Raw genomic sequence first — 22,500 nt, forward strand, 5'->3', positions numbered from 1 at the left:
TCGGTCGCCACAGTGATTCCGACCACTCGTCCTCGTCCTCGTCCTCTCTGGCCGGACCTGACGTTTCTGGTAGCGAACAACTGGACCCGGATGGGCGGGGTTCACAGAGGCGGAGAGGGGCGGGTCCACGTGCGTCTGCGTTCTTATTGGACCTCGTTAACGAGGATTCCGACTCCAGCGGATTCTGGCTGGACCCTATGCCCCGCCCACGTTCACCCAGCCCACGTTCACCCAGCCCACGCGAAAGAGTCTCCAGCCTGTCTAGCCATGCCTCTTCTGCAGGCCACGCCTCCACTTCCAGCTCCTCCCCCAGCTCCTCCTCGTCTAGCTCGTCTTCCAGTAGCGAGGGGGATGAGGCGGAGCTGCGGCGTAGCAGCATGCGCCAGCGTAACGCAGCCAGAAGGAGGCGCCACTCACATTTCTCCGCCCAAGACCCCGCCCAAGACCCCGCCCACTCTCTGCAGAGCGCCACAGATTACAGCAGCTACCCTAAAATCTCCATCCACGATCACACGTCGTCATCGTCCTCCTCAGGAGACGAGGGACGGCCAGTCAGGAGCCGAGGCAAGGAAGAGAGGCGTGGCCTGACGTCTAGCCCCACCCCTTCTCCATCTCGAGTTAGGGTACGAGGCCTTTCAGTCCCTCCAGGCAGTGACCCCCAGCATGTGAAGAGGGTGGAGTCAAGGATGGGCTGGAGGGCGGAGCTAGAGGAGGCGGGAAAAAGTAGTGATGATGGAAACGAAGCACGCGGCGCTAAGGCAGCACTGGACGTAGTGCAAAGCGGCTCAGGCGCTAAAGGCAGCGCTGACGCTCACGATGAGAACCCTACAGACTCAACTCTCCCAAGATGCTCCAGGGAAGGGGCGGAGCCAGAGCCAGCGGCATCCAGGAGCCAGAAACGGACACGTTTGGGGGCCAGAGAGGAGGAGGAGAAAGAGGAGGAGCCTCCATCAGAGAAGAAGTTCAAGACATGATGATGATGATGATGATGATGATGATGATGATGATGATGTCAGCAGAAATGGACTCGCTGATTGGTTGATTGAACTTTTGAGTGGTTTGTTGGTTCATTTTGAGACTGTTTTTTTGTTCTAGTTCAGTGTTTGATTATTAAGCTTAGACAGGTCAGCACACAAACATACAAACCGAACTTTGTAGAACCTCGACGGAGGTGGGAGTGCCGGGTGGTCTTTTTCTCTCTTTTCTCTCTCTGCTTATTTTCTTTAGAGCTAATATCAATAAAAAACAGGTAAACGTCTTTAAGCTACTGTTTTCATCGTATCTGCTCTTTAAACTGAGCTGTAGAACACCACTAATAAGCTGAATCTCAAAGACTTTTATTATGCTTTCTTCTAGGGATGCACCAATAAAAGTCCTGATAACCCATATTTAGCCCGGTAGAAATGAAAAGGTGCTGCATTTGGATTTACTTGGTTTAAATGTGGGCACTATTTCTATAGGAAACTTACATCCGGCTATCAAGAAATAACAGTAAACGGTGCATTTCAGGCATTTTTAACAGGTTAAATGCTTGTTTTCTCACTAATCTGCCTTATAATTTGGTTATGATACAAAATGAATCAATATGGTGCAGATTTACTCAGTGTTTTGGTTATTAGCACCCCTATTCTCTCTCTTTCTCTCTCTCTCTCTCTCTTTCTCTCTCTCTCTATCTCACCCCCTCCCACATGCACTCAGTAGGTAATTCTCGTATCTGAGGGCTTTTACTCTGGAGTTGGGACCCCAGCGATGACACTAAATATCTAAAAATATTAGGGATAAAAAAGAAGAAACGAAACCAGCCTGTCATGTAGTGCGTTCACTTCATTTTTTTTTCCTTTTTTAAAGCATTTTAGTAAATAAGAACTGTGTAAAGTTGAGTTTGAGTGTTTGTTTTTGATTCATCACACAGTCTGAGTGCCACGTCCACACGTTCGGCCGTCCTGCTGGACTCTTTAACGCTGGGCCCGCTCCCCTCGAGCCTGGACTGGCCGTCAGTTTGCGCGCGCGTGTGTGTTTTTGCAGGTCTGTGTGATTCTAGAGTGATTTCTCCTGTGTTTTCTGGTAGGGGTGTTAACAGTCAGCGACGATGCTGTTTCCACGGTAACCGTGTCCAGCTGCAGCATCAGCAACATTAAAGTTTTGAGTTTCAGTGTTCCTATGGAGCGTCTTGTTCTTGTGTCAGTGTTCGGCAAAGTGTCTCCGAGAAGCCGGAATCCTCCAAGAACGGTCGCCACGGCAACGTAGCGGGATTTGCTCACATCCCATCTGCTGGGATCCGTCGCCATGGCGACGCGAGATCAAATGAAAAGGTGTTTTTGTGTTTTTGTTTCTGTAACTGTGCCTGTTTTATTTCGTGTTTATTTGGTCTGTCTGGCCAGAAACACTTCCCTTCAATCCCTCAAAGGGGAATTCCACTAAAAAACAAACTTAAGAACCATGTTTATAGAGCTAAGCAAGATTTTATATGTAATGCTGAAGCATATAAAATAATATACATATATAATAATCAGTTTTCTTTGGGGACTATTTTGCCGCACAGCGCCCTGCATGTCTCCCTCCACCGTGAATGGAGTTGAAGTTCTCTAAACTCTCATAAAACAGCGTCTCAGTCATCAGGCAGTGAATTCAGAACCAGTTCATGTAGGAACTTTCTGTAGGAGCTTTTAGAGGGACGTCTGGTTCCCATCACCACCACTGTGAGGAGCTTTTAGAGGGACGTCTGGTTCCTATCACCTCCACTGTGAGGAGCTTTTAGAGGGACGTCTGGTTCCCATCACCACCACTGTGAGGAGCTTTAAGAGGGGGACGTTTGGTTCCTATCACCACCACTGTGAGGAGCTTTTAGAGGGGGACGTCTGGTTCCCATCACTACCACTGTGAGGAGCTTTTAGAGGGGGACGTCTGGTTCCCATCACCACCACTGTGAGGAGCTTTTAGAGGGGGATGTCTGGTTCCCATCACCACCACTGTGAGGAGCTTTTAGAGGGGGACATCTGGTTCCCATCACCACCACTGTGAACGGCTCTGACTCGGTAGGTTTATCTAGAACACAGTGTTTCACAGCAAACCGCTCAGAACGGCTCTGATTACATCTGAACTGTTTAATTAAGAAGAAATGTAGAAACAGTGGAGTTCCCCTTTAACCACTCAACTCTCTGACTGAAGTGTGAACATGCTTTATTTTATTGATTATGCGATTTCTGACACTGTCATCTGTAAACATTGGCTAAAGTGCATTAGTGTAGCTGGGTTGACCTTTTGACCCCCCTGTCCTCTAACTGAGATCACACCTGACCTGCAGGCCGAGTCAGGTTAGGGTCAGACAGGTCCTTGGCCCGAAGCCTTCGCTGAACATGTACATACAGAGTCTGAATAAAGGCTTCTGTTTGTGCGTCACCGAAACCAAACCACCACCAGATGCTGCGATTCGTCATTAGCGCTTTAACCCTTTAAAGGTCCCAGAGAGGGATTTAGTCTGCATTCTTATGAAAGATGGTGCTTCAAGGGTTCTTTAGTGAGAAAGGGGTTCTGCTGTTGTGAGAAACCAAACTCTTCAAACTCTTTTTGTTCTAGGATTAGTCTTAGTCTGGGTCTGAGGAACCAGCCCTGAGGGTCTGAATCTGGATCCACACTTCAGTTCCCCACAGAGCTGTTAAGACACTGAATAATTCACACTAATTATTGAACCATTTGTACTGTTTTCTGTACAATTCATACCAGTTGTGAGTTGTAAGTGCTGAATAATTTAGTTTGGTTACTTTAATTCATAGTGCACCAAAAAGATGGTTGTTCAGGGGATCTTTAATAAAGGGAACAGTGAAGACTGAATCATTCATAGCAGTTACTGAGTAATTTATAGTAGACACTGAATAATTAACGGTAGCTACTGAACAATTCATAGTAGTTACTGAATAATTCATAGTACAACCCCAATTCCAGTGAAGTTGGGACGTTGTGTAAAACATAAATAAAAACAGAAAACGATGATCTGCAAATCCTTTTCAACCCATATCCAACTGAATCCACTACAAAGACGAGATATTTAATGTTCAAACGGATAAACTTTGTTTTCTGCAAATATTCACTCATTTTGAATTTGATGCCTGCAACACGTTCCAAAGAAGTTGGGACAGGGGCAACAAAAGACTGGGAAAGTTGAGGAATGCTCAAAAAACACCTGTTTGGAACATTCCACAGGTGAACAGGTTAATTGGAAACAGGTGAGGGTCATGATTGGGTATAAAGGGAGCATCCCTGAAAGGCTCAGTCGTTCACAAGCAAGGACGGGGCGAGGTTCACCACTTAGTGAACACCTGCGTGAGCAAATAGTCCAACAGTTTAAGATCAACGTTTCTCAACGTGCAACTGCAGGAATTTAGGGATTTCATCATCTACAGTCCATAATATCATCAGAAGATCCAGAGAATCTGGAGAAATCTCTGCAGGTAAGCGGCGAGGCAGAAAACCAACACTGAATGCCCGTGACCTTCGACCCCTCAGGCGGCACTGCATTAAAAACCCACATCATTCTGTAACGGATATTATGGATCAGACCGAATAATTCATAGTGGATGCTGAATAAATCAAAGCAGCTGCTTCCCTGGTTGAAAGTGAGTAATAATATCAGAAGAACAAGTGAAGACAGAGAGAGAGAGAGAGAGACAGAGAGAGAGACTCAGAGAGAGGGATTCAGAGAGAGAGAGAGAGACTCAGAGAGAGATTTGGAGGGAGAGGGAGAGAGAGAGAGAGAGAGAGATTCAGAGAGAGAGAGACTCAGAGAGAGGGATTCAGAGAGAGAGAGAGACTCGGAGAGAGATTCAGAGAGAGAGACTCGGGGAGAGAGAGAGACAGAGAGAGAGACTCAGAGAGAGGGATTCAGAGAGAGAGAGAGAGACTCAGAGAGAGACTTGGAGGGAGAGGGAGAGAGAGAGAGAGACTCAGAGAGAGGGATTCAGAGAGAGAGAGAGAGACTCAGAGAGAGACTTGGAGGGAGAGGGAGAGAGAGAGAGAGACTCAGAGAGAGGGATTCAGAGAGAGAGAGAGACTCGGAGAGAGATTCAGAGAGAGAGACTCGGGGAGAGAGAGAGACAGAGAGAGAGACTCAGAGAGAGGGATTCAGAGAGAAAGAGAGAGACTCAGAGAGAGACTTGGAGGGAGAGGGAGAGAGAGAGAGAGAGAGAGATTCAGAGAGAGAGAGACTCAGAGAGAGGGATTCAGAGAGAGAGAGAGACTCGGAGAGAGATTCAGAGAGAGAGACTCGGGGAGAGAGAGAGACAGAGAGAGAGACTCAGAGAGAGAGACTCAGAGAGAGAGAGAGAGACTCAGAGAGAGACTTGGAGGGAGAGGGAGAGAGAGAGAGAGAGAGAGATTCAGAGAGAGAGAGACTCAGAGAGAGGGATTCAGAGAGAGAGAGAGACTCGGGGAGAGAGAGAGACAGAGAGAGAGACTCAGAGAGAGAGACTCAGAGAGAAAGAGACTCAGAGAGAGAGAGAGAGACTCAGAGAGAAAGAGAGAGACTCAGAGAGAGACTTGGAGGGAGAGGGAGAGAGAGAGAGAGAGAGAGATTCAGAGAGAGAGAGACTCAGAGAGAGGGATTCAGAGAGAGAGAGAGACTCGGAGAGAGATTCAGAGAGAGAGACTCGGGGAGAGAGAGAGACAGAGAGAGAGACTCAGAGAGAGAGACTCGGGGAGAGAGAGAGACAGAGAGAGAGACTCAGAGAGAGAGACTCAGAGAGAGAGAGACTCAGAGAGAGAGAGAGAGACTCAGAGAGAGAGAGAGACTCAGAGAGAGAGAGACTCAGAGAGAGAGACAGATTCAGAGAGAGAGACTCCGAGAGAGATATTCAGAGAGAGAGAGAGAGAGAGACTCAGAGAGAGAGAGAGACTCAGAGAGAGAGAGAGACTCAGAGAGAGAGAGACTCAGAGAGAGAGACAGATTCAGAGAGAGAGACTCCGAGAGAGATATTCAGAGAGAGAGAGAGAGATTCAGAGAGAGAGACAGAGAGAGAGAGAGAGAGAGAGACTCAGAGAGAGAGAGACTCCGAGAGAGGACAGTGACATCAGCTTTCATTCCTAACATGCTCACAGTCCGGTTCTCAGAAGATTACAGCATGGAGGAAATGACATCAGCATGTCATCATGTGGAGTCTGTACTGTTACTCAGTCCTCTCAGAAGATCTGAGCCAAACCTCACCTCCTAAACCCACTCTGCTCGGTCGCTGTGCCGTTCCACCTTAAATGGGGCAGCAGTTCCATGGCACCATTTAAGGTAGAACAGATTTAGAAAATTGTAGAGCTCACCATCTTGAGAACATCCGACTGGCTCAAATAATTATTAATAAATTAATAACTAGGTGACTCTTAATGAGGCGCACAGTCTTTAGGATGATGGAATGAAGAGTTTAACACAGTCTCAGTTTCTAAATGTAAACAGTTCTTTATCTTAGAAATACTTTTATCATTTATATTAAATACATAAAACATACAGTATTGATTGGAAAGTCCGTTTTGTCTGGCCGTATTTCACAGAATTAAAGGAGAATTCCACCCAAGATTCTCCATAATTAACTGGTTAAGATGTAAACAGAGCTGGTCACAGTGGTACGGCTCAGAGTTCTGAGTTCAGCTCTGCTGCTTCTCTCTCTGTATCAGTGACTGTGTTTCTATCAGCATCTGAGCTCAGGACCGTCTCTCTCTCTGACCTGCTGGTAACTAGTAGAGAGACTTTCTCTAGACAGACTGAGCTCTTCCTGTAAGTCGCTCAGGATCAGAGCGTCTGCTAAACGCTGGAAATGCTGAAAATGCTGTAAATGTAAAGTGGTGATAGAATCCCCCTCTAAAAGCTCCTCACAGTGGTGGTGATGGGAACCAGACGTCCCCCTCTAAAAGCTCCTCACAGTGGTGGTGATGGGAACCAGACGTCCCCCTCTAAAAGCTCCTCACAGTGGTGGTGATGGGAACCAGACGTCCCCCTCTAAAAGCTCCTCACAGTGGTGGTGATGGGAACCAGACGTCCCCCTCTAAAAGCTCCTCACAGTGGTGGTGATGGGAACCAGACGTCCCCCTCTAAAAGCTCCTCACAGTGGTGGTGATGGGAACCAGACGTCCCCCTCTAAAAGCTCCTCACAGTGGAGGTGATAGGAACCAGACGTCCCCCTCTAAAAGCTCCTCACAGTGGTGGTGATGGGAACCAGACGTCCCCCTCTAAAAGCTCCTCACAGTGGTGGTGATGGGAACCAGACGTCCCTCTAAAAGCTCCTACAGAAAGTTCCTACATGAACTGGGTCTGAATTCACTGCCTGATGACTGAGACGCTGTTTTATGAGAGTTTAGAGAACTTCAACTCCATTCATGGTGGAGGGAGACATGCAGGGCGCTGTGCGGCAAAATAGTCCCCAAAGAAAACTCATTATTCCAGATTTTCCACTGTTTTCCATCATCAACATTCCATATAAGCTCAGAAGACTCGTGTAGGTTCTCTGGAGGTTCTGGATGGTGAATAAAGTGTCTATATCTGTGTTGTAGTCATGGCGACGCCTGGTTCCCATCACCACCACTGTAAAGACATCTGAACCATTTTACACCAAATCCACTGGATCTCTCTGTTTACACCTCACACACTGGATTATGGGGGGATGTTTGAGAAATTGATAGAATTGCCCTGTCATATAATCATAAACTGACCAGAGAAAAAAGAGGGGGTGTAGGTAAATATGATACATATGATTTTAGATTTAAAGTAGCTAAAAACACATCGCTCCCACCACGTGCAAAAGTTTGTGCACCCTGGAGTTTGAAGTTCCTCAACGTAAACAAGCTACTGCACATTATAACACAGTTACTGTTTATTAATACTCATTTCATGTAGGAACTTTCTGTGAGGAGCTTTTAGAGGGACGTCTGGTTCCCATCACCACCACTGTGAACGGTTCTTACTCGGTAAGTTTATCTAGAACAGAGCGTTTCACACCAAACCGCTCAGAATTTCTCTGATTGCGTCTAAAACTCTGAACTATGGTAAATTCAGGTGGAATTGCCCTTTATGTAGCTGGTAGTGTTTAGATGTAGATGTTTATTTGTCAAACATGCTTTGATGACTGACCGCTCCAATGTGGACACTAGATTTGTGATTCTCTCCCATACATGGCTCTCGCTCGGTGCCGGCTGGTTCCAGAATGCAGCTGGAATGTTCTGGAAGCCGGCCACGTTTCTATCAGACACAATTACCACGGCCAGCGTGACCTGGGCTTCAGACACGGAACGCATTCCTCTGTTTGTGTGTGTGTGTGTGTGTGTGTGTGTGTGTGTGTGTGTGTGTGTGTGTGTGTGTGTGTGTGTGTGTGTGATGTTGTTAAAGTGACAAAAGCTCCAAATGTTCAGTGTCTGAAGCGCACGGAAGACCTGCTCCGTACATCTCTGACTGTGTGACTCACTGTTATCTAACATGGTCTACAGTGTCCAGTGTCTGGAATTAACCCAGCTACTGTACGGTCATCACTGCTGACACAGCTTTAAACTCCATAGAAAAACACTGACCAACAAAAAGGGAGGCTACACATGAGACTTAGGTCACCAGGTCCAATGCCCAACGTGGGCTAGAGGGGTATAAAGCCCCCCAGCACTGGGCGGTGGAGCAGTGGAACTGTGTTCTCTGGAGTGATGGAGCTCCATCCAGTACCTTTCGAATGAGTTGGAGTGACCCAGAACTGACCATCCAACATCAGTACCTGAACTCACTGATGCTCAATCAAATCCTCCCAGCGATGATATTATAGATTATAATAAAACTAGAAAACAGGTTATTTACAGTTATTAGTAATCAAAGAAAAAGAAAAGGAAATAATACTCAAGACAAATTTCAGGACATGATAATATATTAAAAAATATAATAGTAATAATCAATATCAGTTATGTTTTCCTCACTGATTGTCTCTCTCTCTCTCTCTCTCTCTCTCTCTCTCCCTCTCTCTGTGTCTGTCTGTCTCTCTCTCTCTCTGTCTCTCTCTCTCTCTCTCTCTCTCTCTCTCTGTCTCTCTCTCTCTCTCTCTCTCTCTCTCCCTCTCTCTGTGTCTGTCTGTCTCTCTCTCTCTCTCTGTCTCTCTCTCTCTCTCTCTCTCTCTCTCTCTCTCTGTCTCTCTCTCTCTCTCTCTCTCTCTCTCTCTCTCTCTCTGTGTCTGTCTGTCTCTCTCTCTCTCTCTGTCTCTCTCTCTCTCTCTCTGTCTCTATCTCCCTCTGTCTGTCTCTCTCTCTCTCTCTCTCTGTCTCTCTGTGTCTGTCTGTCTCTCTCTCTCTCTCTGTCTCTCTGTGTCTCTCTCTCTCTCTCTCTCTCTCTCTCTCTCTCTCTCTCTCTCTCTCTCTCTCTCTGTCTCTCTCTCTCTGTCTCTCTGTGTCTCTCTCTCTCTCTCTCTCTCTCTCTCTCTCTCTCTCTCTCTCTCTCTCTCTCTCTCTCTGTCTCTCTGTGTCTGTCTGTCTCTCTCTCTCTCTCTGTCTCTCTGTGTCTCTCTCTCTCTCTCTCTCTCTCTCTCTCTCTCTCTCTCTCTCTCTCTCTGTCTCTCTCTCTCTCTCTCTCTCTCTCTCTCTCTCTCTCTCTCTCTCTCTCTCTCTCTCTGTCTCTCTCCCTCTATGTGTGTCTTTCCCTATCTCTCCCTCTGTCTGTCTCTCTCTCTCTCTCTCTCTCTCTCTCTCTCTCTCTCTCTCTCTCTCTCTCTCTCTCTCTCTCTCTCTCTCTCTCTCTGTGTGTCTCTCTCCCTCTATGTGTGTGTGTGTTCAAGGTTTATGCTACGTTGTGGAGACCAAAACCAGTTTATACACTACCTTGTGGGGACCTTTCTTACTTGTGGAGAAACAACGTAAATTTTAAGGTGAAAACCTCTTGTAAGGTCAGGGTTAGGTCAGGGTCAGGGTTAAGGTTAGGTCAGGGTCAGGGTCAGGGTTAGGTCAGGGTTATGGATGGGTAAGTTATATCTGATGAACGTTAATATGTAATGAAGCTGACAGTAAACTAGGTTTAAACCCTTCGTAAAGCCTTTATAAACGTAGCCTGATTATGAAGCGGTGATGACTTTTCAGTCAGGCTGCGTGAAGCTAATTTTAGCCACATGTCCGATAAGCCTCAGCCTTTTGAAATGCCAGGCCTTCGCTCTGTCTCTGTGTTTGCGAGTATCTGAGCAGATTATTCCGCTCCACTCCACTTTCTTCCCGTCCTTTAGTGAGTTAGTGCTGTATTATGTGTTTATGACGCAGCTATAAACTGTTCAGGGAAGAGAACGAGAGAAATAAGAGGAATGTAAGAGCAGCTGAAGCAGAGCCAGAAGCCCCAGCGCTGCCTTTATATCCGGACCAGGATATCAGCAGCCGTCATCTTTGTGTTGGCAGCGTGAGCAGCAGAACTTTCCCACATCCTCCCAACGTCACTCTTATCCAGTAAAAACAGAGACAGATGGGAGACCAATGCGTCCGCAGGAGCGATGCGTCCTGCTACAGGCCGTGATACGCTCTTCACCGCAGCTGGAGCTCACAGCTTCTGACGGGGTTTAAATCGATGGATTGGCAAAAAATCGAATTGATCCGGTTTCCCCACTTAAGAAGAATGTGTTCAATTTGGGTTGAGACGTGTTTTTCTTCTTTACTCTTATAGACAAACCAGTACAGACCAGTACAGACCAGTACAGACCAGTACAGACAGCACAGACCAGTACAGACCAGCACAGACCAGCACAGACCAGTACAGATAGCCACCAGCAAAAGTAGCCTGGGTTCTGTTCTGGATGCTGGTGTGCTGGTCATCTAGTGTGACCCTGCTGGATGACCAGCTAAAACAGCACCAGACCTGCATAAACCAGGAAAAAATAGTTATGATAAATTTTGTATTGACTCATATACACTATATTCCCAAAAGTTTTCACTCCTCCATCCAGATCACTGAGTTCAGGTGTTCCAGTCTCTTCCATGGCCACAGGTGTATAAAGCCGAGCCCCTAGGCCTGCAGACTGCTTCTACAGACATTAGTGAAAGAATGGGTCACTCTCAGGAGCTCAGTGAATTCCAGCGTGGTACCGTGATCGGACGCCACCTGTGCAGCAAGTCCAGTCGTGAAATTTCCTCACTACTAAATATTCCACAGTCCACTGTCAGTGGGATTATAACAAAGTGGAAGCGACTGGGAACGACAGCAGCTCAGCCACGAAGTGGTCGGCCACGTAAAATGACCCCTGTTCCAAAATGACTGCACACCAGTGCACAAAGCAGGTCCATAAAGACGTGGATGAGCCAGTTTGGTGTGGAAGAACTTGACTGGCCTGCACAGAGTCCTGACCTCAACCCCACAGAACACCTTTGGGATGAATTAGAGCGGAGACTGTGAGCCAGGCCTTCTCGTCCAACATCAGCGTCTGACCTCACAAATGCGCTTCTGGAAGAACGGTCAGAAATTCCCATAAACACTCCTAACCCTTGTGGAAAGCCTTCCCAGAAGAGCTGAAGCTGTTATAGCTGCAAAGGGTGGGCCGACATCATATTAAACCCTATGGGTTAAGAACTGGACGTCACTCAAGTTCATATGCGTGTGAAGCCAGACGACCGAATACTTTTGTCAGTATAGTATAAACATTCCATATGTACTCATTTTGCTGCTGTTATTGTTGTTGTTATTATTGTTTGTGTTTATTTCTCTGTTTGTCTTCTTTCTTACTGGAAACCTCATTGATTCATGAAACATGTATTAGTAATAATAAAGCACCAGAGGTCCTGCGTGTTGGTCTGCGCTGGTTTTCCTTTAGTTGAGTTAGTTGTGAGGCTAATGTACACTCCTAAAAAGATGGTTCTTCAGTGGTTCTTTAGTAAAGAAAATGCTTCTATATAGAACCATGAACACTGAAAGAACCCTTTGCGTGATTAAAGGGCTCTTTGCCTGGGGAAATGGTTCTTCAGATTGATAGAGAGTGTCCAGTGGAAGGTTCTAGCACCAACAAGTGATCTACTGTTACAACCTTCACAGTAACAATAACACAAACAGAACGAAACCCTTCATGGTGCTGTATAGAACCATATACAACACATCCTCCATCAATCCGAGTGTGCAGAGAACCCTTTAATCATGCAAAGGGTTCTTTAAGTGTTTGTGATTCTATAAACAACCTATTTAGTCTTATGGATCTTTGTTAGTGTGTTTCGTTCACACTACACTTCCCAACATGCACTGGGAATCCCATCTATTCACTAGTGTAGTTTCTCATGTAGAGGCCAATAATCAGAGAACCTGTAGAGAGGAGAATTCCCGTGTCGTCTGGGTTTCTCAAACACCAGGGGGCGCTCCCGAGCGAGTCCAAAATGAATGGGTTGATATGGAGCTTCTGAGCAAAAATCACAGTTTATAAACTCTGAAACATTTTACTGTAAAAGAATTCCTTCATTTCCGGAACAGCTTAGAACATTTTAACACCGCTGTTATATTTAAGAGCTTTTAATCTCGAGTTATAGGAGTTTAAACCGGCGCCTCCTGTACGTTCATGACAGCCAATGAGCTGCTCCGCTCGCCCGTCAATCATCCCGCTCTAGCAGTAAAGCCCCGCCTCCTGCTGCCTGAAACCCGTTTACTGTAGAATAAAGGAAACACACAGGTGAGTTTTCTCTGCTGTTTTAGTGAAACTCGTCCTCCTGCTGTCTAAAACTAAAGGAACGTTCTGGTTCAGTGATTAGAAACTTCTCATTTTTAGCCGTTGACCTCCATTCACTCCCATTCACTGAGGACTCGCTCACAGGCGCCCCCTGCTGTTCAGCAGGCCTGTTTATGATATAATGAGAGAAATAGGAAGGGGCCAGGCTCCTCATAAACCGACTGCAATAATTACAGACGTGATGTTCATCCCAGAGTGTCCTCAGCAAAGCCCTGGTTGTTTTTCAGAAGTTCCTCCCAACTTTAAACCGGAAGATCTCCCCCCAGAGATGCTGCAGCGCAGATGGAGTGAAAGCCGATTTCTCAGTCTGACCTTGAAGAGCGTGAGGTGAGCGTTGATAGGCGTGCAGTTAGCACCACGCTAACCCATATGGGAAAAGATGTATTTTTATCTGTATTTCAAATGCGTTTCAGAAACACTACAGTCAATGCTGAAACGCTCTCCAGACACTAAAAGGTATTTCAGCATATTTTGCCATTTTAACCATTTAAAATACACTTATTTTAAGAGTATGAGGAAATAATAACACGGGCAGAATTATGTGCATGTAGACGTGTTTATAAACCCATCTGAAAATCCTGTCTGAGGCTCTTCACCGTCTGAATGAGTTTAAATCTGATCTAACGGTCCTTTAGCAGGACAGAAGCGAGGGCTGGAGCTACTGATACTCTGTGAAATGCAGGGCTGATCTGATATCTTGTTTATGTGAAGTACATTGGGTGTGAGAGTCTGATTGCAGACGTACGTGGTTAATGTAAAGCACAGTGCAGATCACCGTCGGTACGTTTAGCTACATCTGGACCCGTCATTACACTCAACTCCACACAGACAATATCTAATAATAATAAATGTGTTCAATATTTTTTTCCGTATATGAATTGTTGTGTGGCAGAATGTACCTAAAGGAAACTAGTCAAATCATTTTATGCTAATGAAACTTTTCCCACTGTTTTCTCTTACAGAAAGTACGAGGTTATTAATGTAAGTGAATGTAACAGCTGGACGTCGGTGAGTGTCGAGCAGAGGAGATCTTCTCATCTTCCTCAGCCTCGGCGCGTGTGACATCACTTTCCGAAACACTGAGAGGATTCTCCATAAAAGGAAAGGTGCTGAGAGTGTGTGTGTAACTGTGTGTGTGTGTGTGTGTGTGTGTGTGTGTGTGTGTGTTTGCCTTACATGGCCGAGCCGCTCTGCTCAGCCTTGTTGGGAGTTCATAGACAGTGAGGATCTCACTGATCTACCAACTAAAGCTCCAAATAAACCCCATTCATTCACCCGGTATCCGTCTCACACGCCCTGGATCTGTTCCCGAATGTTTCCGGGCCAGGACACACCTGTACAGGTAACACTGGCCGTTTTGTGAAGTGAAATGAGACATAAACTCGTTAAAAACGTCCAAACTTTCAATCCCTCTTGATTGCTGTTCTCACAGTTACCAAAGGCCACTCTGAACCAGCTTTATTACAGTTCAGAAATTTCCATTAGTTATTTTCATTTAGTTTTTTTTATAATTTTGTTTTTATTTTAATTTAGCTTCAGTCAGTTATAAGGGTGCTTACATCGTTTTAGTTTAGTTTCAGTTGGTTTCAGTAGTTTAAGTTTAGTTTCAGTTGTTTTTACAGGTGCTTTAGTAGATTTAGTTGAGTTTCTGTCAGTTTTAAGGGTGTTTTAGTAGTTTTAGTTTAGTTTCAGTTGGTTTCAAGGGAGCTTTAGTAGCTTTAGTTGAGTTTCAGTCAGTTTTAAGGGTGTTTTAGTAGTTTTAGCTTAGTTTCAATCTGTTTTAAAGGTGTTTTAGTAGTTTTAGTTTAGTTTCAATCTGTTTTAAGGGTGTTTTGGTAGTTTTAGTTTAGTTACAATCTGTTTTAAAGGTGTTTTAGTAGTTTTAGTTTAGTTTCAATCTGTTTTAAAGGTGTTTTAGTAGTTTTAGTTTAGTTTCAATCTGTTTTAAGGGTGTTTTACTAGTTTTAGTTTAGTTACAATCTGTTTTAAGGGTGTTTTAGTAGTTTTAGTTTAGTTTCAATCTGTTTTAAGGGTGTTTTAGTAGTTTTAGTTTAGTTTCAATCTGTTTTAAAGGTGTTTTAGTAGTTTTAGTTTAGTTTCAATCTGTTTTAAGGGTGTTTTAGTAGTTTTAGTTTAGTTACAATCTGTTTTAAGGGTGTTTTAGTAGTTTTAGTTTAGTTTCAATCTGTTTTAAGGGTGTTTTAGTAGTTTTAGTTTAGTTACAATCTGTTTTAAAGGTGTTTTAGTAGTTTTAGTTTAGTTTCAATCTGTTTTAAGGGTGTTTTAGTAGTTTTAGTTTAGTTACAATCTGTTTTAAAGGTGTTTTAGTAGTTTTAGTTTAGTTACAATCTGTTTTAAGGGTGATTTAGTAGTTTTAGTTTAGTTTCAATCTGTTTTAAGGGTGTTTTAGTAGTTTTAGTTTAGTTTCAATCTGTTTTAAGGGTGTTTTAGTAGTTTTAGTTTAGTTTCAATCTGTTTTAAAGGTGTTTTAGTAGTTTTAGTTTAGTTTCAATCTGTTTTAAGGGTGTTTTAGTAGTTTTAGTTTAGTTACAATCTGTTTTAAGGGTGTTTTAGTAGTTTTAGTTTAGTTTCAATCTGTTTTAAGGGTGTTTTAGTAGTTTTAGTTTAGTTACAATCTGTTTTAAAGGTGTTTTAGTAGTTTTAGTTTAGTTACAATCTGTTTTAAAGGTGTTTTAGTAGTTTTAGTTTAGTTTCAATCTGTTTTAAAGGTGTTTTAGTAGTTTTAGTTTAGTTTCAATCTGTTTTAAGGGTGTTTTACTAGTTTTAGTTTAGTTACAATCTGTTTTAAGGGTGTTTTAGTAGTTTTAGTTTAGTTTCAATCTGTTTTAAGGGTGTTTTAGTAGTTTTAGTTTAGTTTCAATCTGTTTTAAAGGTGTTTTAGTAGTTTTAGTTTAGTTTCAATCTGTTTTAAGGGTGTTTTAGTAGTTTTAGTTTAGTTACAATCTGTTTTAAGGGTGTTTTAGTAGTTTTAGTTTAGTTTCAATCTGTTTTAAGGGTGTTTTAGTAGTTTTAGTTTAGTTACAATCTGTTTTAAAGGTGTTTTAGTAGTTTTAGTTGAGTTTCAATCTGTTTTAAGGGTGTTTTAGTAGTTTTAGTTTAGTTTCAATCTGTTTTAAGGGTGTTTTAGTAGTTTTAGTTTAGTTTCAATCCATTTTAAAGGAGTTTTAGTAGTTTTAGTTTAGTTTCAGTCAGCTTTCATAGTGGTTTAGAAGTTTTAGTTCAGTTTCAGTCAGCTTTGATGGTGCTTTAGTAGCTTTAGTTTCGTTTCAGTGTAAGTTTTAGTTTTTAGTGTAATGAATGCTGTGATAGCAGGTATTTGATAAGAATACACCCTAGGAAAAGATGGCTCTTCAAGGGCTCTTTAGTGAAGACAATGGTCCTATGACCACTGACCATGACCACTTAAAGAACCATTTGCATGCTTAGTCCTCTGCATGGTGAAGCTGTTCTTCAGCTTGATGGAGAATATGTTGCATGCGGTTCTATATAGAATCTAAAAGGGTTCTGATATTGTCATGATGTCAAGTTTGTAACAGTAGAAGAACCTTTTTAGTGCTATATAGAACCCTTTAAAAAAACATGCATGTAAACCAAAATAAAACAGATTCAGTGTGGAGTTGTGCTGGTCAGTAGGGGACGTTTGGTAACTAACTATACACTGCTATCCTTTACTTGTCACACGTGCCCTTTAAAGCTTTGCCTGCATCGTGTAACTGATAGTGGACAGACAGCAGTGAGATAAAGGCTGCGGGTGGGCGTGGCCAGCAGGTGCGCAGCGACACACCTGAAAAGGTAAAAGAGCACACAGTAACACAACACTGTCTGACCATTTAAAGCACACATATGCCTGGACTCATTACACACACCCCCTAAGCCGCTTCTCCCTCAGGGTCACCGGGGGAGCTGGAGCCCATCCCAGCTGTCATTGGGTGGAAGGCAGGACACACCCTGGACAGACGGCCAGTCCATCGCAGGACAGACAGACAGACAGTCGCTCACACCTAGGGGCAATGTAGCCTGACTGCATGTCTTTGGACTGTGGGAGGAAACCAGAGAACCCAGAGGAAACCCACACAGACACGAGGAGAACCATTTACATTTACAGCATTTGGCTGACGCTCTGATCCAGAGCGACTTACAGTTTGATCATTTTACACAGGGAGGCCGAGGTGGTGTTGGGAGTCTTGCCCAAGGACTCTTATTGGTGTAGTGTAGGGTGGTTACCCAGGTGGGGGACTGAACCCCAGTCTACAGTGTAGAAGGCAGAGGTGTTACCCACTACACTAACCAACTACAACACAGAGAGGACGCTGGTCACCCGGCCGGGGAATCGAACAACAGTGCCACCCACCGCGCCACCCTGGACTCACCCTGGACTTCCATTATTTTTACTAATCTCATATATTTAAATACATTATCTGTAAGATTATCATACAGGTACATCCAAACTCTCCACATGCGTTCTGACACAAATACCCCAAAGGCGGAGGCATTACAGCATCACTGATGACGTAAACATAAAATAAATAACATGAACAACAACAAAAATGTTGTATATTTATCAGACGTTAATGTCCTTCTTAATGCACAACGTAGCTGCACAATGCAGTGAAGTGACTGTCTGCTCCTGTAAAGGTTCTTTAGTGGAGAAAATGGTTCTATATAGAACCATGAACACTCAAAGATCCCTTTTCCAAGCTTAAGTGGTTGTTTACAAGGTGATATGGTTCTTCTGATTTCTGGAGAATGTGTTATATATGGATCTATACAGCACCAAAAAGGGTGCCCCTATTGTGTACGATGACTTTTTGGTGCTATATAGAACCCTATCCAACACATTTTCTTTTCTAAAGAACCCTTGAATAAGCATCTTTATAGGTTTGCAAAGAAAATGGTTCTATAGAGAATGTGCTGTGTTTGGTTCTATATGGCATTATAAAGAGATTTGTTTGTTCTTTTGGGGTTTTTTTCCAAAAGGGGTTCTATATAGAACAACAGAGTGATCATACAACACATTCTCCATCAATCTGAAGAACACTTTAATCACGCAAAGGTTTCTGTGAGTCTTCACGGTTCGATATAGAACTGAAGAACCCTTGAAGTACCATCTTTTTTTAAGTGTGTTATATCAAAACTGTACAGGTAAGTGATGATAAAGCTCTTGATGCTCGCCTCCTGCTTGCTGTTCAGCTCTGGAGCGCTGTAATCTTCTCCATACTGATCAATTAGCTTGATTAGAACGGGCTTGTCTGCCCAAAGATGCTCAAAATAAGCGAAATACGCGAGAGTGCAGGAGGAAAACATGCACATAAACCTTCTGATCTCCATAGGGGAAAGCAAGAAGCAGCCAAAAGCGGGTAAGAGCGGAAGGAATCGACTCTTTCTCACGAAAGAATCGACTCTCTGAGAGAGACGCACAGCATCAGAGCTTAACAAGTACCAAAGAATGGGCTCTAGAGAAAGACTTGGAGTATCATAGGGAACTTGTCCAAAGAATCGACTCTTTGGAAAGTCTCAGAGCATCAAAGGTAGAAAACGAACCCGTCCCTAGGAATCGACTCTCTGGGGGAGATTTAGAGCGCAGAATCGAAGAGAGCGAACGAATCCCAAAGAATCGAGTCTCTGGTAGAGACTCAGAGCCAGAGACCGAACGAGTCCCAAAGAATCGACTCTCTGGGAGAGACTCAGAGCTTCAGAGCCAGAGAGCGAGCGAGTCCCAAAGAATCGACTCTCTGAGAGAGCTTCAGAGCCAGAGAGCGAACGAGTCCCAAAGAATCGACTCTCTGAGAAAGACTCAGAGCTTCAGAGCCAGAGAGCGAGCGAGTCCCAAAGAATCGACTCTCTGGGAGAGCTTCAGAGCCAGAGAGCGAACGAGTCCCAAAGAATCGACTCTCTGAGAGAGACTCAGAGCTTCAGAGCCAGAGAGCGAACGAGTCCCAAAGAATCGACTCTCTGGGAGAGACTCTCGTAATGTAATTACTGCAGATTTCTTAACCCCTGCGCAAACCGCATACCGAGCCGCTCCGCCTACCGCGCAACAGGCTCGCTGACTGACACCTGCTCCACCCAATAGCGGCCAGCTCTGCTGCAAGAGGAGGCCGGACTTGTGGGGCACGTGATTATCAGCCAATCAGATTTCATGCCTCGTCACCCCCTCCCACCCCCTCCTCCCCTCCTCCCCTCCCATTACTGCGAAGTTTCTGCCCCCAGTTGCTCGCGCTGGAGGTTCTGCCTACTCGCAGTCAGGCGGGCAGAGAAGAGGAAAGACAGAGAGGAGAGAGAGAGAGAGAGCAGGAAAGAGAAGGGGAGAGAGAAAGAGAAGAGGAAGACAAGGGAGAGGTAGAGAGAGGCAGGGCGAGGCAGTAGCGAAGCAGCGGCGTGTTTATTTCCACCCGGGCGAGTTGTGAGTGTCGAGTTGTGCAGCAGCAGCAGCGCCGAGTGTCACTATGGATCACCATTATGATGGAGAGGAGAACGACTACATGCAGCAGGAGGACGACTGGGACAGAGACCTGCTGCTGGATCCAGCCTGGGAGAAGCAGCAGAGGAAGGTAGGAGAGCAGCTTCAGAGGGGTGTGGGGGGTGATGTGAGGGGAGGAGGGGAGGAGGGGAGGAGGGGGGGGGGGGCATTAGCTCCAAAGTGGGGGCTTGAGTGGACTTGGCAGTGGAGCAGCAGCCTCTGAACAGGAGCTCTAATAGGTGGGTAGTAGCACATAACCCTAAAGCTGAGTCCTAAGGAAGGGGGAGCCCTAGGAAGGGGAGGGGGGCCTACTACAGTAAAGGTGGTAGCCCTTTTAAGAGGGGTAGTAGTCTGAATTAGAGGGGGTAAAAGCCCTAATTAAGGGTCCTAAGTAGAGGTTAGCAGCTCTAAAGAAGGCAAGAAAGGGTGTAGTTGCCCTAGGAAGGAGGGTAGTGCCCTTAGAATGGAGGTGGTAACCCTAATAAGAGTGGTGGTGGTCTTTAAGTGGTCTTAAAGACAGACCGGTAGCTCTATAGAAGGGAAGGAAGGATGCTGTAGTCTTAAATAGTTAGGAACCAGAACGGAGGTGGTAGCCCTAATGAGACCAAAAGGGGGTTAGGCCTGAATAAGAGGGGCTACAGGGCATGAATAAGGGTCTTAAGTAGAGGTTAGCAGCTCTAAAGAAGGGAAGAGAGGCTATAGTAGCCCTACAGAGTTAGATACTAGCATATTGGCCCCTGAGGAGGGTAGTGCCCTTAGAACGGAGGTCCTAATAAGAGGGGTGGTAGTCTGAAAGGAGGGCGAGCTGTTGGCCCTAAATAAGAGAAGAAAGGATGTCATAGACCTAAAAAGTGAGGCATAGAAAAGGAGCAGTGTCGCTTAAAAAGGCTTTCGTTCCAATAGAATGAAGGGGGCATTCCCAGAGTGGGTGAAGAAGGAGAGAAGCAGCCCTAATTGAGGGAACAGTGGTTTCAACAGAGTAGCGTAGAAATTGAGTAGTGTCCCTAACTAACCCTGATCATTGATTTTAGAGGAGTAATGGCCCTAATAGGGAATACTGGCTCTTGAAAAGGGGGTAGGAGCCCTTGGAAGCGGAGGACTGTCCCGAAAGAGGGAGAGATGGGCCGTTAGCCCTTAAAAGGGGGCTGATGTCTCTGATGAGGGATGTGATAGCCCTAAAGAAGGCAGCTTATCTGGGTTATTGGCTCTAGAAAAGGGGTAGGAGCCCTAGAAAGTGAAGGAGAGATGGGGTGATCTTCCTAATGAGGGAGGTAGCAGGTCTAGGAAGAGGGTGCGCAGGGTAGAGATCCCATGAAGGTGATGGGGGCCCTAAGACGGGGATTGGGAGGATATTAGCTGTAATGCAGAGTAGTGGCCATAAAGTCCTGCAGAGGAACATAATGAGCGACTAGTGACCCTAGATGGGGAGGGGACAGGGTAATAGCCCTGAACAGGTGTCAGATGGGGTCAGGGGGTATGTGGTGACCCTTCAGGCCGTGCAGTAGGGTGTGGTAGCTCCAGAGCCGTGGCGTTCTCCGCATGCTGTGCTGTAGGGCAGTGTTCTGGTGTAGGAGTGCAGCAGTGGCTCAGGCTGTTGGGTCCAGACTTGTAGTAGTGCTCACTAACGTGAGTAGGTGGTTTGTGTTCAGTGAATGTTCTGCAGGTTCCAGCATGCAGCGCAGGCCCTGCGCTCAGACGGAGCGTGCAGCGCGCTCTACTGTAGCCCAGAGCCTTTTCTCTGTGTCATTATGCTTGTTCGAGCATCACTTCCCGTTCGGCCGGGCCGCCGGACGGCGACTGTGCAGCAGATAAAGGCGACACGCTCTCTGTTCCGTCCCTTCGGCCGCTCTGCTTACGACTTATAATCAGGTTATGACATGGAACGCCTGCTGTCCTGCATGTTGTGGAGTTTTTCTGCTCCAGCACACCTGACTGAACATTCCCGAAACCCTCACGAGGACGTCGAGGGCATGTTGGAGCAGGAAAACTCTGCATGGGTGTGTGAAGCTCTCCAGAAGCACGATTGAGAAACTGCAGTGTGCAGGCTGGTGATCCAGCGGGAAAAAAACATGAATCCGAATCAAAATCATAAGCTTTATTTGCCAAGAACGAGATGTACAAAGAGTGCTTTTAGGTGTCGATGCCAGGAGGAGCACTGAAATACGCAGTAAACGGTAGAGGTGAGGGGAAAAGTGTGTACAGTCGCATTTGAAGTGTGAAGAGTTGTGAAGAGTTTCGTTCCAAAACAAAACTATTATTGGAACTTTTTGAGAAAGAAAGGTGTCTTATGACGGCAGGTATTGTTCTTTTCAAGAACGTGTTAGATTTAAAACTGACGCGCAGATTTACAGCGTTTTGGAATGAAACTCGTTACATGAGCATTGAGTGTTGTGGCCACCTGTAATGAGCGTGCAGTACCGTATAAAGATCAGGGCAGGTTTATACAGAAGCAGAAGCTCCTCTTTATTTTTGCTGGTTTTTATTTTTCGGCTGAATACAGAAGTGTCCGCCACTCTTTACAGAGCATTAAAATTTCTTGACAAACAGACCAATAGAAACGCTCCAGAATTCCCTAGAAAAAAACTGCCGCTCCATTAACTTCCATTCAAAGCTTCTGGAGTTTCTCACTCTCCCATAAAGTTCCCGTTCTTGGAGATGTGAGGCTCTGTCCGTCAGCAGACCGAGAGGCCTACAGAAAGTATTTGGGAGCAATGGAAGGGCTCAAAAATTCGCTCCCACACTTCCACCCCTCCTTCTTTGAAAAGTAGTTGGGAGGGAGGAAAGGAAAAGCACGCTGCGGTTAAGGGCCGGCCTTCCCAGGACCGAGCCTGCTGCCCAAAAATGGTAATAACACACACATGCTGCTGCTGCCGCTGCTGCTGCCGCTGCTGCTGCTGGAAAACTTTCCCCCCCTTTTCTTTCCCTTTTTTGCTCTTTTTTTCTCCAGTCTGTGGAAAGCTTCAGCCTCCGGTTTCCCAAATGATGTCATCAGCTCAGAGCTACCGAACAGAGAGCTGAGCTCGCGGCTCAGGTAGAGAGAGCTCAGTGTTAGTGTTCTGGTCGGAGCGCAACCTTCTCAGCTTCTGCTCAATACGTTCTAAAAGATTTGAGCGAGATTGATAACAGCGGAACCCCAGCAGCCGACACTACGACGCTACGCTCGTAGAAATAAAGGTTCTAGACCGTCTCTGGGTCAGTTCCCCTCCTGTCACTGGGGAACCCTCAAGGCTTCATCTCAGTGCCTTCAGTCAGGGAACATAACTGAACCATAATCCACTGAAATGATCTGTTCTAAGCTGGACTGACTCCACACACCCCGCCTCGCCTCGCCTCCAGGCTTTT

General features: G+C 45.5%; 2 protein-coding genes and 1 long non-coding RNA gene across 12 annotated transcripts in view; all 3 read left to right on the top strand.

The window, feature by feature from the left end:
- The window catches only part of dcaf5 (ddb1 and cul4 associated factor 5), a 17,747-nt gene extending 15,586 nt beyond the window's left edge, over window positions 1–2,161 (top strand). For both annotated transcript variants that reach the window (XM_037538831.1, XM_037538832.1), the window contains exon 9: window positions 1–2,161. This exon is cut by the window's left edge and continues 343 nt beyond it. In XM_037538831.1, the coding sequence (XP_037394728.1) occupies window positions 1–974 (974 nt within the window). In that variant the 3' untranslated portion in view covers window positions 975–2,161.
- Window positions 2,162–12,827: 10,666 nt separating this feature from the next.
- On the top strand, window positions 12,828–16,628 carry LOC108440933. 2 transcript variants are annotated; one of them, XR_001858892.1, is made up of 4 exons: window positions 12,828–13,004; window positions 13,640–14,019; window positions 16,393–16,490; window positions 16,588–16,628. It is a non-coding gene; the product is annotated as an uncharacterized LOC108440933 (long non-coding RNA). The 2 variants fall into 2 exon arrangements; XR_001858891.1 differs by having other exon boundaries at window positions 13,640–13,783.
- Window positions 16,629–18,902: 2,274 nt separating this feature from the next.
- The window catches only part of actn1 (actinin, alpha 1), a 70,976-nt gene continuing 67,378 nt past the window's right edge, over window positions 18,903–22,500 (top strand). For 6 of the 8 annotated variants that reach the window (XR_005130323.1, XM_037538821.1, XM_037538822.1 and 3 more), the window contains exon 1: window positions 18,903–19,249. Coding sequence is in view for 7 of the 8 variants with exons in the window: in XM_037538821.1 (XP_037394718.1) it covers window positions 19,145–19,249 (105 nt within the window). In the remaining variant the exon portion in view is untranslated. The remainder of the gene's footprint in view (window positions 19,250–22,500) is intronic. The other 2 variants (XM_037538823.1, XM_037538824.1) reach the window with 1 other exon arrangement.

Source organism: Pygocentrus nattereri, chromosome 5, assembly GCF_015220715.1.
Source record: "Pygocentrus nattereri isolate fPygNat1 chromosome 5, fPygNat1.pri, whole genome shotgun sequence".
Taxonomy (NCBI): domain Eukaryota; kingdom Metazoa; phylum Chordata; class Actinopteri; order Characiformes; family Serrasalmidae; genus Pygocentrus; species Pygocentrus nattereri.